The sequence below is a fragment of the Chanos chanos genome, chromosome 9, assembly GCF_902362185.1.
Source record: "Chanos chanos chromosome 9, fChaCha1.1, whole genome shotgun sequence".
Lineage (NCBI taxonomy): Eukaryota > Metazoa > Chordata > Actinopteri > Gonorynchiformes > Chanidae > Chanos > Chanos chanos.
Genome location: NC_044503.1, coordinates 30,209,484 through 30,227,402, shown reverse-complemented (window position 1 = coordinate 30,227,402; position 17,919 = coordinate 30,209,484). Strand labels below are relative to the sequence as shown.

The following is a 17,919-nucleotide window of genomic DNA, read 5'->3' as shown; positions in this document are numbered from 1 at the left end:
CGCAAGTAAAAACCTGCTTGATTTTCCCCCCAGCAGGACACGACAACTAGTAATACTGTGTGTAGATCCCATCGCATTACACCCCGTAGAACAGGAGTAACACAATAAGTTCTGTGGATCGGACAGCGGTCTATTAAAGTCTTCCCTTTTGCGTCTGTGTTCATTTCCCTGAACGTGAGAGGAATTCTAAGGAGTTTATCAGTTGTCTCCGATGAAAAGTTGATGACCTTTAATATGAGCGCTCTAAATACTAGAGGTAGTAAGGAAGAGCGACACGACCCGTTATAGTTTATACAAGGTCTAAATTCTGAGATCAAACTTAACTAGATTAGTTCTTCTTAAGGTTGTTGTGTCTGTTCAAACCTGAAGCATTTGCACTGTAAGCTAAATCTTTTAAGAACGGTTCCAAATTCATATGCACTGCAGCCATTACATTAGATAAACTTTCTAAATTTGTTATAGTTAAATGATCAGTGATGATAAAACTGGCTGGAATATACCTAGCCACTTGAGCTAGCTAGCGTCTGTCTTTGGGTTTTTTGACATAACTTACCTCCATTGGATCGCATGTCCTTCCGTTTTGATTTTCCCTTCTTCTTGCTTTTCGCTTGTCCACCCATGATTAGAATTACTGTGATGCGCGTGTGGCCCAAAATAAACTACTTACTGTGTGAAAATGTGGCACTTTCTATTAAGTTCAACATGCATGTACACACGCGTGGATGCCACAGCTGTGATCTACGGTATATCCGGAGGGACAAACAGTACCACAGTTTGGAGATTGCCTTTTTTCTTTTTTCACTACAGCAATAGTTATAATAGTATTATTAAAAGGCATTTTTATTATGATTAGTAGTAGTAGAATTATTATTATTATTATTATTATTATTATTATTATTATTATTGTTGTTGTTGTTGTTGTTGTTGTTGTTGTTGGTTGTTGTTGTCGTTGTTGTTAGGAGTAATCCACGGAGAAACGGTGTATAACATGCTTGGCTGGCCAGATCAGTGATGTCAAAATGAAATTCATCATCTCAAAAAAAGAAAAATTAAGACGCATTTGTTTACACAGAATAAGGTAATAAAAGAGAAACAGGTTCAATGGTGTTTAAAACCCTGAAATGGGGTACTTAGATAACGACATATATTACTTGAACAAAAAAGCACACACGGTTTAACAAAAAATTTGTAATAGCAAAATTGCTGTCATCACAAATGTTGCAGTGTAATATGAAAAACGGTCGATTTAAAAACGTACTAAAGGCGGGAAGAACTGTTAGGTTCAGTTTATTTTCGTTGATTGACGTTTAAATACATCAATAAAAGAGCATCGTCAAACTAAACCCTCTGAACGTCACCAGAACATTCTGGATTTGAACCAATCCAGTGCATACGCTTAACGTTGAACTCACGTTCACAGTTGTTGTAGTAAATAAACTGAATGGAAGACGCAATGGATGTGGTTAGCCTGCAGTTGTGAACCTAATTGAAAACCAGCATTCTCTGTCAGTCCTGTGATACGGCGACTTCTTGTAACCTGAAGTTTGTAAACCAACTAAGAAAACTGAGGCAGCTGTCGTCAGTCTTTCTCAAACCTTAAAGGATACTACGTGAGGCAAGAATTTAACCTAGCTGCTAGCTTGCTTTCTAGCATGCTAGGTTTTGTTTCTAGGGAAATCAATGGGTCACTGTTGTTAGAAGCAAACCGAGTTTAATAGTATAGGTAAATATATCCAGACTTGCTCCTTTCAGTTTCATTTCCTCCAGTTGTCTTATCATTGTTAATGAGCAAGCGACTATTTTTGTTTGATGCTAATTTTGCTATGCTAGTTAGTTAAGAATGTTATATGACCGAACATAGAATAGCTTCATAAATGAACTAAGCTTATCTACTGCACTTCATCTTTCAGGACGGGTATATTTCAGGAAATAAGTGAGTTAGGAGGAAGTGTGATATATTAATCTGTAGCTAGCATCCGTCAATTATTACGTTAAAGTTAGTTCGCTTTAACGATAGTTGTGTGTAACCTGTCAATTAAGCCGCGTCATAAATTAGTATTGGAGTTTTCGGTAGTTAAGCTTTTAGTTTCTTGTTAGCTGTTCTTTGTCGCTGCAGGAGACGTCTTGTTGAGGTATTTAACTGGTAGACTTATAAGCAAATGCCACAAGAGCACGTAGCTGGTGCAAGTCCACTTAACAATAAGCTACGAAAAGCTGAAAACTCTGTAACAAGCGTAACGATTTTACATGTTAGACTAAACTTTAAGGAAGTTCGTTTGCATGGTTTTAAGCCTTATCAACCACGAAAGGGCTGGTACCAAAGGGAATTGAAATGTCGGAATTCAGCAAAGAAATCGTGGATTTAGTATGGGGGAGACCGGCCAGCGGTGGTGTGTCAGCTTCTCTCTTCCGGAGATGGACACAGGGTGAGCGAAATTCACCTCCGATCTGATTTTTGGACCTCTCCTTGCTTATGCAGTTAGTTTTAACAAAAGCGAGATTCATTTCGATATGTAAGCAAGCTTTTTGCCTACGCTTATGCGACATCTCCTTCTCCGCAGGGTTTGTTTTCAGTGAAACGGAGCGTAGCGCTTTGGAGCAGTTCGAAGGAGGACCATGTGCTGTTCTTGCCCCAGTGCAGGTACTGGTTCATATCAAAGAACATCTGTTTTCCCAGAAAGTTGTATTGCTGGTGTAATCAACAGTCATTGTAACATATTTTATGGTGTCTCCACGCACGAGAGTTTCTGTAGATCAGTTCAGGTCGTTCTAACGTGCTTAGGTAATGTCATAACGGCTCGTTAGTTACTGGAGAGCTTAGCATCTTAATTCTCTGTCAGTGACACTAATGTAAGAATGACTTTGAGACACCATGGAGAGCCTGTGGTCCAATCTTAAACCCTCTGTGGCACCTCCCACATAAGTCTGTAGGATTTTTACAAGTATGATTATATGTATGTGATTTTTTTTAATCATTTTGATGGGTTATTTCTAAGATGTGTTGTAATAACTTCAAGGCTTTAGAGCTTTCAGCTGTATCAAGTTAATTATCTCAGCAGTGATCTGTGTGTACCAGTCAAATTTCCTCATTTCCATGTGTTTCTCCCAGGCGTTCCTATTGAAGAACATTCTGTTTAATTTGGAGAACTCAAACTGGCAAGATATTTCCGGTGAGTGTAGTGTAGTATGCTTTATTCTTATCTGTGTGAGATTTCTCACTTCTCACAGGGAAGATGATTTAGCTTTTGTTTGTGTAGGTGTCATCCACATGAACTGCAATCTAACCGTTCAAGCCAAAGAACCACGTGAACCTGTCCTTCCAGATATCGCTTGTCCTTTGTTAGTGAAGTATACACCCAAATGATTAATCTCTCTCTCTCTCTCTCTCTCTCTCTCTCTCTCTCTCTCTCTCTCTCTCTCTCTCTGTCTGTCTGTAGAGGAGGAGCAGCGGTCTGCGCTGTGCTCTACGCTGAGTGAGATTCTGGAGTCAGCATGTCTGAAAAAGACTCAGTCATTCTGTCTGGCCACCTGGGCCCGCGCCAAAGTCCCGGACGAGAACTCTGACATCACAGACAGTCGTCCGGAACCCGAGTCCAGTCAGACCGCCGATCCAGAGCAGCCCAGTGAGTCGGTCGTCTGGTTTTACAGCCAACGGACAGGCCTAGCCGAGAACAGCCTGCACGCTCGATAAAGAATAGAAGATACAAGAACGAAATGCAGTGTTTTCATAACCAACATAGCACGGCCCAATCAAGATTTAATAACCCTGTCAGAATTGAATTAACCAAATTAGCCCTTTTAAAAATAACGTTTAAATTTCCAGATTTTTCACGTAACCTCTCAGTCCTGAGCGTGAGAATAGAGCTATACGATGTGAAAAAGTGTCTGGTTTAACGTAACACGTCATGTTGTTTGTGTTTGGCTTTTGTGTTTTTTTTGTTTTTGTTTTGTTTTTGTTTTTGTTTTGTTTTTTGCCTGATTTGTGTGAATGCGTGTGTAGCTGCTTTGGCTGCTGAGGAGCTTGGCTTTGAGAGATTTCACAGCGTTATACAGTAAGTATTCACCTCTCCCCCTCACACGGTGCACACAGAACACGGTTAGGTAATGCTGCGCGTAGCTTTGTACTGGAGTGATACTGTTCCACACTGTTCCACACATCCCCGCATGCTCACGACTCGAACGTTCACGCAAAGCTGAATACATCACAGTCACGCATCGCTTAACGTCCACGATACAGTCTGTGAAACAGGACGCTGTGTGATTTGGATATTGTGGAAACATCATATTTTATACTTAGAAAAGCTATATGGGATACTGTAGTATACCTGTATCAACTACACAGCCAAGATGCTGTACACATACAGTACTGTATTTCAGCTGATGTATCTTGCAAGGATATATATGGGTTAAGCAGGTCAATACCGTACAATCAAGATTTTCAAGACATTCGTGTTATAGGTTATATATGTACTATACCGTTACACGCCTGGCAGTGCAAATGCTTTATGTACAAGAGACATGAGATACAGGTGTTGCGTGTGGGAAGCTGTTGCGTTCCCTACGTCCCATTTTCCGATCAGGATTTCTGAACTCTGTTAGAACCTCATGGGACCACGGATGTATATGCGGTGGGACATTGCCCGAGCGGACGTTATGCGGTGCATGACTGTATTTACGTATATGTCTATCCACCACACGAAAGAAATTTAACCGAAGTATTCTAATGAATGTTTTTGAAACACGTTGACAAAAAACCCCCACAGAATAATGCTCAAAACAATCCTTCACAGTCTTATCTTCTTCCCAACTTTCCTAAACAAAACATCACTGTTGAGGCGAGTTACTGTAGTCATCTTCGCTGTTTCAGTCTTACACTTCTTCTAGAATGTTCTCTTCATTTGATTTTATGAGTGATTAAAATTGAATACATTGGAGCATACAGCATCCATAAATCATGACACTCTGGAATGTGCCATAAAGTGTGTGTGTGTGTGTGAGAGACAGTCATCCGTCCCCTGGTTGATATAAATAAAAACTCTTGATTAGCGCCTGGCTCAGATTTATGTTAGTAAGCGTTTCTGTGACACACTTGAGTTCAAAACCCTCTGCCCAATCTAAACAAAGTTCCCTTTTTAATCGACTCAGTGTCACAGAGCAATCTCAAACTGCTGAGTCATACGGTGTCACATGTGCGTTGAGTTAAGCGCGTGCAGTGGATGTACGTGGTGCTAAGATGATTTAGAAGGGCCGGGAACGGGAATGCCTGTACGTCGCTTCCTTAACAGCTCCCAGCAGTCAGCACGGCAGCCAAGCGGAGAGCGCAGGAGAGAGAGAGAGAGAGGAGTCAAAGGTTCATAAGAGTCATCAGGAGATTTGCCTGGAACACACACACACACACACAAAAAAAGAAATCAGATGATGGATAGATAAAGGGCACATGAACAGCTGGTTTTATGAGGGCTGTTACTGACTGTGTGTGTGTGTGTGTGTGTCTCAGTAAAAGGACACTGAAGTCAGTAGCTGAACTGAAGGAAGCAGTGCTGTCTTTGTACGACACTTGGAGGAATAAATTTGGAGTTCTGTTGTTCCTGTACTCCGTCATTCTCACAAAGGTATCACACTTGCCCGCTCTCTCTCTCTCTCTCTCTCTCTCTCTCTCTCTCTCTCTCTCTCTCTCTCTCTCTCTCTCTGTGTGTGTGCGTGTGTGTAAATGCATACAGACACATAGTGCAGCTGACATAGATGTCAGAAGCATTATGCTGTCTGTATGCATTTATCTCTGTGTGTGCGTGTGCATAAATGCATACAGACACACAGTGCAGCTGACATGAATGTCAGAAGCATTGCGCTGTCTCATCTTGTATGATTTATTGATCATTTTCTCCATCTGTCTCCCTCTCTTCTGCTCCAGGGCATTGAGAACATAAAGAATGAGATAGAAGACACCACGGAGCCTCTCATAGACCCCGTCTATGGCCATGGCAGGTGGGGTGCATGCTGGGAATTGAAGTTAATTTTCTGCTGATTTAATCAATGTTGGAGCCAGGCCTGAAGTCCACTGTTTTGTCTCTTCCTCCCTCCCTCGCTCTCTCTCTCTCTCTCTCTCTTTCTTCAGTCAGAGTCTCATTAACCTGTTGGTGACTGGGCATGCAGTATCCAATGTGTGGGATGGGGACAGAGAATGTTCTGGAATGAGTAAGATTTCAAGTGGATTTTTATCTCTAATTAGTATGAGTGTTCATATTTGTGAATGTAGTTCATTTATGAGTAACTCTGTAAAAATTTTTAGACAAACCAATATATTTTGGGGTGATTAATTTGGATTAATGTCTCACTAGATGGCAGTGTTACCTAATGTTTATGTGGTTGAAATGGACACACTCTTACACTCTCTCTCTCTCTCTGTCTCTCTCTCTCTCTCTCTCTCTCAGAACTGCATGGTATTCATGAGCAGGCTTCTGTGGGTTTCCTTACATTGATGGAGTCGCTACGCTACTGCAAGGTATTTCCTCTGACTCGTACACACACACACGCGCACACACACATCCTACTTCCCTCCCATCCAACATGCTCTGATCATTCTTACCAGTCACACTGCCACATGCACACTCAGCCCTGTGGAGTTAAAGGCAGGTCAACACACTTAACAGCATCAAAGTTAAAAACTTAATACCCTCTCCCCTCTAAAATATTAGCAACAAAAAAACAGAAACTAGTATGTACAAAATATGGAGTTATTTTAGGGGTGCTTTTTGGATGCCCTCTGCCTGTGTTGGGTGAGAAAGTGTTCCCCTAATCAGCAGACCAGATCTGACAGTCTGTCTGTGGTGACCAACGTGTGTGTGGGGAAACAGGATTGGCTGGAGTATCAATCAATACAGCGGGGGGGGTGGAGTCAGGCTGATTTCCAGCTTTACTGAAAGGCTTGAATATTACAAGGCAGAACTACAGTACAGAGGCCTGATAGGAGCAGTTTGAAGCCAGGCCTTACGGTGCATGTGTGTGTGTGTGAGGTCTGAGAGAGAGAGAATATGACATACAGTGATTACTCTTACCATAATTGCCAATGCACTCAGAGAACAGTCGCCACTTGGCAGCCGCTGCAATAACATAAACTTAACAGGCTGTAATATTTAAAGCACGCAACCACCACACATTAATTCACTGCTGTTTCAATGACCCACTAGACAGCAAACCCGATATATGAATATATGGTTTAAAAACACTCTCTCTCTCAGAACTAATTGTATTGAGTCAATAACGTTTTTTTTTACTAAAACGTAGAGTCTGCCTAACGTTTAATAACATCTACAGACATACATCACAGTTTCAAGCCTAATTATAAATTCTTAACCTTGAGAAGTAACAGTGTACGGTGACCATAACAACAATAATAATTACAGGACAACATTTATGGCTGTTTGATCTCTTCCCTCGATTCATATTAAAGTTTAACGGAGCTTCTTACAACACACACACACACACGCCCTCCCTCCCATGCTTATCAGTCACAGAGCCAGTTGCGGGAAACAGCACTTTATACGCAAGGAAACTAAACTAAGCCGTACGCTACACTCTAATCAGAGCTAGCTGGAGTTGCTTTTGCACCCATAATGCCCTGCTAGTGCTTCAGCTGGACTATTAGAGCAATAGGCTCTTCCTTTTTAACAGTATATTTCTCAAGTTAAGTTCTCAAAGTTCAGTTCTTTGTTTCTTCACCTCTTTTTCCCCCCATTTGCACTGGCCCCATAGACACATTATGAATACTCAATCGTGCTGAAAAGAAGTCAAGCCACAAGTCTCATGTAGATATACACACACACACTCACACACACTGATTAGTTTCATTTCAGAAGCTGTGTTTTTAAACGGTTTGGGTTTGTAGAGGGTTTTTTTTTGTCATACCATTTTAACAGAGGGATGGGAAAATGAAGCACATTCTTCCATTTCCATGTTAACTAACCAAAGTATGCAGATCTGAGGAAACTGCCTAAAACCACTGTAACCAAACACATACACATAGGCACACAGAGAGTGTCCCTTGGAAAGGAGTTTCAGAGTTTTAAACACACTCTTAATGATACACATGCTGACAGAATAGCTGACAGGCTTTCACATAGACACACATGCACACACTCTCACACTCGAAAGACACGCAGCTCATCGGCAGTGTGTCAGACAAGTTCTGACGGACACACCGGGCCTCAGGCACCAGCATTATCTTTACATGAATGTATGTCTCTACGTGGGCTTGGAAAAAGAAAAACGTGCCATTCGTGAAAAACTATCTCGGGATTCATGAAACATGAGTGTGCACTCATACCGTGAACCGAAGACCAATAACAAGTGTTCTTAGGCTGCATGCGCGTTCATTCCCATTACAATAAATGCACACCACAAAAAAATATTCTAAAAGTCCGGAATAATGTGCAGAAAGAAAACCAGACAAGGAGAAGTCACATGCTGCCAACAAAACCAGAGACATTAAGACACTTTTGAATACTGAAGTGGAGGTGCTTCTCTGCAAAATGTGAATATGTAAAAATATACATATATGTATATATAAATGTCATTTTCAAAAGTATGCCAAACACAATATGCAGTGTGATGGTTCCTGCAATAGAGCAATTGCACCTATTACTACTATTTCATCAGAAATGGTCTTTCATACATACAGTGTCTTTTTTTTTTTATGATGCAGAAAGCTTATTTTAGTCATAGCTGACCTTTAAATGGCTTCCAGCAAAGCAGGTAAACAAGCAAGACATGCCAAGGCGCGTGCTCACAGGCCTAGCAATGGCGCTCAGGTTTCGTAAATATTGTTCTTACTTTCAAAACAAATGCCAGCGAAGACAATACAGATGATCGGCGAAAAAGTCTCTCAAATCCATCTTTTTACGTTTGTGCCAATGCACCATTCCTAAGATCGAATGTTTTTATTTAGTCACACGTACACAAACTCGCTATGTTTTTTTTCTTCTTTGCCTTTCAGTCTAAACTGGTTTTTTGTTTTGTTTTAGTTTTTTTTTTTTTTTTTCTTTTTTTTAAAGCGCTGATACCGAGTTTACACGACTGCTTAATCTGCGCGGTTTGGTTACAAACGAGAGTTAAACCAGCCTAACCTCAATTTACATCCCAGTAAGATCGATTCTTTTTGGGGGTTTTTTTTGTGCTCTCCGATGAGGCTTTTGGGTTCACGGAGTCCACGGACGAGCGACACGGGCCCCACGCCGTACGTTTTCTTCACACGCGCTCACGGGCGAGTTTATTGATTTTTTTTTACCTCGGGATGTTAGAGCGCGGCTGTGAAAAGAGGAAAGAGACGGAACAAGGGGTTTATTTGGAATGGCACCGCGGTGGACTCCGGGGCAGGATATTTAGGTACGGACCTGTTTGGAGTAGGGGGGGGGAGAGGAATGTATCGCTTCATATTTAATGGCATCCGAGACCCCCTCTTAGCCCCCCGTCTCTCATTAAACCCCCCCCACCCCCGCCCCCGTTTCAACTCCTGTGTCCGGGTCACCTAGACTGTCAGACGAATTCAGATTTTCATTCAAACCCCTCAATAAAGCTCTGAATTGGCGTTTACCAGATAACAGGACACGTGAAGAGTGGAGAAGTAGAAGGTTTTGCGTACCGAAACGTCGCTGTCAAAGTGTTGAACTGATCTTAAACTTAACTGGATCCAAACTCTGTCTGATCGCTGAGGAGAAACTAAGTCATGTTTTTTTAAACGACGGATTTGATTTCGCCCCGAGACTGACGGCTCCTGTACTGCTGACTGGAGCAGGTTCAGAAAACGCACACACACACGTATATGCCGCTGCTGTTCTATAAGATTAGTCAGCACATCTCAGTCTGAAGTCTCGTATATCTTGAGTTCCTTCTCAGAGTGCTGACACTGCATTAGCATCGGGGTTTAATTAGAATCTGATTGCCAGCCCTCAAATCAGTGTGTGTACATGAAAGTGAGAGATTCACACACAGGCTCCTAACAATTCAAGCGTAAAGTGTCAGACTTAATTTATCATCTTTTCAGGTATTCCCAAAGTGACACACATACAAAATCCTAATCACATTATAGATATTAGTCATAGACATAACGCGGTCTAATTGGAACCGTAATCTATATCTGCAATCTATTGGCTGTGACAGCGTTACTCTGTTCCACTTTTCTCTAGTCTGTTCATGTGTTATTACCATGTTATAATGCGTTTACATAGCATCAGCTCGCTTACAACTAACGGTTTTCCATGGCCGGGTATTTTAAGATGATGTTGACCAAAGAGCAGCGTGATTAAAATAACCCTTCTGAAAACGCACAGTGTGTTCTCTCTGCTTTTTTTTTTTTTTTATTTGACTTTCACAGGCCAGAATAGGGAAGAGAACTTTGTTTTGAACTGCTCCCCTCATCATTGCATCATCATCAAACTTAACTGGTTGCCATGGTTTTCAAGGCGAAGCTGTGTCATGGCATTGGTATGGAGACTGGCTTTCATCCTTTCTTTTTTTTTCTCGTCTCATTTTTTTTTCTTCTTCCCTCTCTGTTTTTTTTTTTTTCTTTTCCCCAGGTTGGAGCGTTTCTCAAATCTCCAAAGTACCCTATATGGATCCTTGGCAGCGAAACTCATCTTTCAGTGTTCTTCACAAAGGTAGAATTCAGAACATCTCTCTCTCTCTCTCTCTCTCTCTCTCCCTCTCCTTCTCTCTAATTTAAACCAGCCTGACAGACAGTAGGTTAGGGGAGGGCTTTCATTATTTTTATTTTATTTTTTTTTTTATCACTGAATAAAGAGCCCCCCAAAAAACACAAGTATGCGCTCAGTAATAGATTTAATACCCGAGACGTCTTTTTAAAGAAAAGACAGGAAAAACAGGAGGGAATGAAGGATGGAGAGAGAAGAGCTTTTAGACTTATAAGGCATCTAATGTGGTGTGTCCTGGCTTTGGCCCTAGCAGTACGCGGTCGGGTTTGGCAGCGGGACACGCGCGCACACACTGAAAGGCTGTGGATTTGGTGTGTGTGTGTGTGTGTGTGTGTGTGTGTGTGTGAGAGAGAGAGAGAGCGTGTGGGCGGGTGTAATGATTGTATGTTACGCGACTGTGTGCTTCTGACGAAGAGGTGTGTGTGTGTGTGTGTGTGTGTGTGTGTGTGTGTGTGTGTGAGAATAGGCTATGTGGATTTGTGTGTGCATGCGTGTAGGAAAGAGAGTTAGTGGCCTGGTGTAATGATTGTGTGTGTGTGAATAGGCTATGTGAATTCCATGGCCTCTGTCCTCTCATCAAATGACTTCTTTAAACTGCCAGTTTTATCCACTGCCGCAGCTCTGCAATTCCTCATACACACACACACACACACACACACAACACATATAAAGGAAGTAATGAAAAAAGAGAAGGGTACTGTAATTCTGTGTGTGTGTGTGGGGGGGGGGGGGGTCCTGTCTGTGTTGCAGAGGGAAAAATTTGTTGCCTCTGAAAGTTTCCACCTGGAGGAAAATGAGACTGACAGTAGATATTTATCACTACAAAATGCTGACAGCCATTAATACACTGTTCGTGTGTCTGTATGAGTGTGTTCGTGTGTAAGTGTGTGTCTTTGTGTCTGTGTATGTGTGAGTGTGTCTGTGTCTGTGTAAGTGTATGTGTATGTGTGTGTTATTTGACAGCACTACAGACCTTTTCTGTCAGCATTTTCTCATACGAACAGATGACATTTTTGAGTAATGAAATAACGTGAGAAAGCAGACAGGGAAAAATACACACACAAATATGTTCGAGCAGCCAGTAATCAGTGTCTGTTTACATTAATAAAAAAAACCCCACTGTGCTTCTGACACTGTGCCCTGTTTCAGCTTTTATATGAACCTGCAATGACAGGACTAGAGCTTTCTTTCCTTCTTTCTTTTCTGTCTTTGAAGCCTCAATTTATCTCCATAGACACTGAACTCTGTGTGCGTGTGTGTATGCGTGTGTCAGTGTCTTTGTGTGTGAGTGGTGCGTGCGTGTGTGTGAGTGGTGCGTGTGTGTGTGTGCGCGTGCGCGTGTGCGTGTGCGTGTGTGTGTGTGTACAGGAGTGTGCTGAGTTGCCCACAGTACCTGAGATTATGAAGTGCAGAATTTCTGACAGTCGGCGTCTCATCTGTCTCCTCCGCCTGCACTCTCCGATCCGTAATGGTCTGTGTCTCTGCTCTGTACACATTGGAAGCAGAGTTTGTTTAACTTTTCTTTTAATTTATGACCTCTTGAGCTAGGCCCCTGAGGGAAAAAAAAACCTGTGTAAACCGTCTGTGAGAAATGAAATCAAATCAACGTTAAAGAGAACATGGAAACTTATAGGCTCATATACACGACCGTGACCGTGAGTGTGTGTGTGTGTGTGTGTGTGTACATGTGTGCATTAATGAGATATATATATATGTGTGTGTGTGTGTGTACACATATGTGTATATATGCATATTTCTGTGTTTCTGCCTTGAGCTTTATCTGTCAGGTTGTTAGAGGTACATCTCTCTGTTTGGCCAGTTTTTCCCTTTCTCTAGTTTCTCTGTCTCTCTCTCTGTGGTGTGTAGAGCGTAGCCTCAGGTGAGTGGCTGTGTGTGATTCCTGTTTGGAAAGCCGATCCGTTCCCCGGTGTGTTCCGGAGCTTAGCGTTCCCATCTGGAGCCTTTTTTCCCACTGGAGTCGTCTCCACATTGGGTTAGTTAGATTGGGTTAGCCTCTCAGCCAGCTCCACAGAGACACACACACACACACACACGCAGAATCTCCCCAGACCTCGTTCGCTCACACGCTCGGTGCTCAAGAAGACGCACGGCACTCGGTTTACATGTTTATCTCTCTCTTCTTCAAATCAACTCCAAAATGCCCCGTGAATGAGCTGAGACGATGATGTCATGCGTGGTCTTTAAAACCTGACAGTTTGATTCACAGTTAAATCCTAGAGTCAATCCAACCTTAAATCCCTGTGAATTGGTCTCTGGTGTTTTGTCATTGCCTCCAGCCTGTACATATAGGTATATATAAAATCTCAAATGTTTCAGAGTATAAGTACTGATTTAGGATCAGCTCTCCGTGGCCCATATAATTGTGTTTATCAGATTATGTAAGTGCAAAAACTGATACTAGGTAAGTGCTCATTCTGAGAGTGTGTACACACACACACACACACACGGTTATTGATATGACTGTGGATTCTCGGCCATGCTCAGGCGGTTGGTGATGAGTCGGGTTTTGTGTGGTAACTGGTTTTGTTCAGGCCATAATGGGAAGAGCTGTTGTGTTTTTCAGATCAAAACATTAGTATGAAACAGTCTTTCTTTCCCTGCCTCCTTTCGCGAGGTGCCGTCTCTTTGCAGCTTATAGCCGTGGGCGTCATAGCGTGAAGTGTCTTTTGTGTCTCGACTGTTACATGGTGTTTGTAAAAAAAAAAAAAAAAAAAAAAAAAAAAAAGACTTTACAGAAGGGAAGCGTTTTTGTGTCGCTTTTGCCTCAAGTGTCTGGAACCACAAAATCTGACTTTAAGGATTGAGTAATATTTCATGTGAAGTGTCTCCGTAATGTGTTTTTCTTGGTTTTGTGTTGTGTGAGCTTTCTCTGGTTAATGGTTTTACAGGGTTTGCTCTGAGATGTGTGTGAGTGTGTGTGTGTGTAATGGCTTTATGGCTTTTTAAGAGGGTTTTTTTATGGCCATTGTCGTGTGTTAGGTGTCTCCTGTAATGGCTTTTGCAGGTTTTGTATACCTACGTCCCTGAGGATACATACTCACATTGCCCTCTCTCTCTCTCTCTCTCTCTCTCTCTCTCTCTCTCTCTCTCCCCCCCATCTGTCTTTGTCTACGCTCTCTGCTTTTAGAGTTCTAATAGGGTTTGCCTTTGCACTCTTATCTGATTTACAAGCATAAAACAGCAGACACAACACAAATGACCCCTCAGAGATCCCTGAGGGCACACAAACACACACACACACACACACACACACACACACACACTCAGTATTGGACACTAAAGGAATGATGTCGTAGAGAAAGAGGGAAGCAGTTCCCAGCAGACGTAAGCCCTGAGGGGTAAGAGGAAGAAGGGTTAGTAATGGATTCTGCCTTTTTAACACGCCGTACCGGTAACCGAAGCCGTTTATAATGCAGCGTAATGTGATACATGCCACGCTGAACCAAATGCCTCCTGTTTACACCAAAACCTCAGGAGCAGCTGTCACTCCAAAGAGATGGATGGATGGATGGATGGATGGATGGAGAAGCGGTTGAATGACTGCGATTTAGAAGTGATGGACAGAGAGATGCAATTTATGACGTCGACCAGATCATTTGTCCTTCTGCTGTCCTCCTCTGCATCTACGAAGCGTTTTCCTTTTCATTTTATCTTTTGTCATTTGATTGGCATGTCTGACTCTTTTTCTTCCCCTATCCCTCTTTTTTTTTTTTTTCCACCTCTCAACTTCTCCTTTCCTTTCCTCTCCTTTCCTCATCCCTCTGGTTTCTCAGATGCTTTCATCTCGACGTCTCTAAATTACATCTCTCCTTTTTGATGGTCAACGGTGATGAGGTTCACATCCCTCCTTCGTTTCCTTCCCTCTCTCCACTTCTCTCTCTCTCTCTCTCTCTCTCTCTCTCTCTCTCTCTCTCTCTCTCTCTCTCTCTCTCTCAGGAGAGCTCTGGCTTTCTCTTTTTGAGTAGCGGGGTGTACCCTGTTCCGTCCCCCTCCTTTCCCTCCTTACAGTGTGGGATTTGCTCTCCTCTCCACTTTTCTTTCCCTCTTCTGTCGGCCAGTTCTGATGAGCTTAACATCCCACCGTCTCTCTCTCTCTTCTTCCTTCCTTCCTTTCTACGTTTCTCTTTACCGGGGTCCCCATAAACTGCCTCTCAGCAAACCAGGAAACACACACACACACCGCCATCCTGCTGTAGCACACCTTTATGAACAGCTTTACTGCTGAAGACCAAACCAAACCCCATCCTTAGTGTGCGTGTGTGTGATGTGGTAAATGCTGATGGTTAAAGCGGCTGGGCCTTTGCCATGCTCTGCTGATTTACTGACCACACACACACACACACATTCTCCCTTCTCCTCTCTCTGTAGAGCTCACCTCACTCAGGAGGTCCTGCTTCTGTTGGACTCCCCAGCGTTTAAACCAGCTCAGAGCAGCCATAGAGAAATACGGTCAGTGTTTTACTGGAGCAGAATGAGGACATGCATGTGCACATCTTTTCCATGCCTGTTAGATTCTCCTCACGTCTGTGCCCCAGACTTTCCTCCCCTGCGATGGCGCACAGCTGACTGTGGTTACACGGATCTGAAGAGAAAACACTCCCGAACCAGACCCCCCCCCCCCCCCCCAGGCCTGTTCCAGGATTCACACAAAGCTAAGGTAGCTCGCAGCCTTGCACCTCAAACCGTTCGAACGCGCGGCCGTCATGCTCCGCCGACCAACCGCGTCGATACCCTCCGGTAAACTCCGGCTTTTAACGGCGATCCTGAACCCTTAGGCCGGCGTTTCAGAATCGGACCGCTAGATTAAACTGGGAGCACTTAAATGCACGTTCATACACTGACAGGGAAAAGAAGTGGGTTGCGTTTCTTAGCAACGAGTTGGTTATTGAAAAAGGCAAGCCAACCGAAAAAAAAAACCGAACGACCCAGAGAAATGAAAAACGTTGGGGTCGGGCTTCTGGGAAGGGAGAGAGGGTTATTGATGCCGAATATATAAAACGTTCAAACTCGTATCGGTTCCTCGCACACGGAGAGCGGCAGAGAGGGAATCATTTGTCGGTTCCTGTTTCAGGCTTTAGAAAGGGCATCAGTCATCGCGTATAGAGTGAAATGTGTGGAGAAAAAGAGGTTCAACTGGGCTGGGGTGCAGGTACACACCCGTCTTAATATAAAAGATCAGGACAGGGCGGGACACGAGTGTAAAGTAATATCAGTCTTTGGATCCCAGACACATTGAGTAAATACTACCTCTAACAGGACAGTGTGTGTGTGTGTGTGTGTGTTGAGGTTCTCCTCATACAGCCAGCAGGTCTCCTCCAGGCATTGTGCAGTCTGACAGATCATTAATCATTTCTTTACTGTGCTCTGCTCTGTTACACACAGCACCACAGCTTTGTAGTGCCGTGCAGGCCAGCAGGCAAGCACGTACACACACACACACACACACTCACACACACATACACGTAACACCCACACATACATACACACGCACACGCACACACACACTCACACGCTCTCTCTCTCTCTCTCCCTCTCTTTCTCTCTGTGCTCTGCTCTTGACCTGCTGCACTACTACACACATACTTGCATGTGAGCAAAAAGCATACGTCTATCTCTCATCCTCAGAGTTGCACAAATATACTCAAATTATTTTAGATTTGGATTACTGACTGTACAGGTGTCTGTTCTGGAAACCACACACACACACGCACCCTGTGTCAGGAGTCAGCCACTCATCCGAGAGTCATGTAATACAAGGGAGTGATGACTTTCCCTCTTAGAGCTGAACAGTAGACTCTTCAGAAGCGTCTCCATAATGATAAGGGCTGAATGGGCATACTTCACTAACAAAAGACTGCACAGGAAAAGAGAGAGGGAGAGAGAGAGACAGAGTACAAAAGCCACCCATGTTAAACAGGCTGTCCTGTTATCCACTTTGCCAAGTCTGCACTAACAGGTCATTCCACAGGTCCTTCACGTCGGCGATTAAGTTTCACGTTTTACTGGAGCCCTTCTAAAGAGCGCCATAAAAGATCCACAGCTACGGTTTCAGAGGGAAAGGGCAGAGTCACCCAGGGTTATCTGACAGTTTGCCCGATCTCGCTGCTTTTGATGTGGGCTAACTGGTTTAGCAGACACGGTCAAACAGCCTTATCGCATTTCTCTGCAGATGTGGGTTTGACCGTTTCCCTTTAACTGTTGCTCAATTGAAAACAACCTTCAAACAAGAACAAAAGGCTACAGCCGTGCCCGTCATCTGTACGCTGAGCTTGAGTTCGATTTAATTAGCATTAAAATTGGTCCGAAGTGGAAAACCTAGCGGGCGAAAGATTCACGGATCCATCCGTTCTGTGGAGGACGTCAGATCTTCTCAGTTGGTTCTGTTCTGATGAAGGGTTTGATGATTAGTGGACGATATGAGTGGGGCGTAAAGAGAACTGACAGGGGTTGTAGAGTAATTGCTTGGAAAACTGAGCCTGTTAAGACAGAGAGAGATACATAACATGAACCTGTTTAGAAACGAGGTTAATTGAGGATCAGTGTAATGCCTTCACACTCAGACCCAGGTTTACGTCACCTAGGCTGCGGTGATGCTTCATTATGAAAGAGAGATTAGCGGGGTGTCGCCGCGGCCACCGCAACTAAATCCCCTCGTAAAAGGATCTGTCCTAAACCTTCGTACAACACCTCTGACTCAAAACGCTCAACGATTCACGTAAACATCTTTTCCTAAATGAAATGTGTCGAGGTTAACGGAACTGTAGGTTTTAGAGCAATTTGCGCGAGTGAATAGATTTACGCGCGTGTGTGTTAGCGTGCGCACACCTCTTCTGTCGGCGAATTTTCCTCGGGTTCGCGTATTCGGTCAGAACTGCGTATCGTCAGTCCCGTCTGGAGGTTGTTCGGACAACAGGCATGTGTAAACTCAGGGGGGAAAGAAAAAAAAACAACACACAGATTCTGTCACACACACACACACACACACGAAACACCTTTTAAGGCCACACTCCCAAAAGTGGAGCTAAGCCTTCTATTTCTAGCGTATTAGCTCCGCTGGCTCCTGTCTCCCTGACGCTCCTGTTCGCTATAACAGGATCCACGAGGGCCTCACGCTGACAGCACAGGCCTCCCTCTTCCCTTTACCGTAGTCAGTCCGGCGGATTTCAGTTCAGCTTCGTCTGTTTGACACAAC

General features: G+C 43.5%; 2 protein-coding genes across 2 annotated transcripts in view; one reads left to right on the top strand and one right to left on the bottom strand.

Annotated features, from left to right (window-relative positions):
- The window catches only part of si:dkey-12j5.1 (probable assembly chaperone of rpl4), a 65,024-nt gene extending 64,311 nt beyond the window's left edge, over positions 1-713 (bottom strand). The window contains exon 1 of the mRNA XM_030784763.1: positions 554-713. Within this exon, the coding sequence (XP_030640623.1) occupies positions 554-620 (67 nt within the window). The 5' untranslated portion in view covers positions 621-713. The remainder of the gene's footprint in view (positions 1-553) is intronic.
- Positions 714-2,239: 1,526 nt separating this feature from the next.
- The window catches only part of mindy3 (MINDY lysine 48 deubiquitinase 3), a 33,632-nt gene continuing 17,952 nt past the window's right edge, over positions 2,240-17,919 (top strand). Inside the window, exons 1-10 of the mRNA XM_030783795.1 lie at positions 2,240-2,426; positions 2,562-2,641; positions 3,110-3,170; positions 3,438-3,623; positions 4,001-4,052; positions 5,498-5,612; positions 5,912-5,985; positions 6,116-6,195; positions 6,432-6,502; positions 10,572-10,652. Of these exons, the coding sequence (XP_030639655.1) occupies positions 2,333-2,426; positions 2,562-2,641; positions 3,110-3,170; positions 3,438-3,623; positions 4,001-4,052; positions 5,498-5,612; positions 5,912-5,985; positions 6,116-6,195; positions 6,432-6,502; positions 10,572-10,652 (894 nt within the window). The 5' untranslated portion in view covers positions 2,240-2,332. The remainder of the gene's footprint in view (positions 2,427-2,561; positions 2,642-3,109; positions 3,171-3,437; positions 3,624-4,000; positions 4,053-5,497; positions 5,613-5,911; positions 5,986-6,115; positions 6,196-6,431; positions 6,503-10,571; positions 10,653-17,919) is intronic.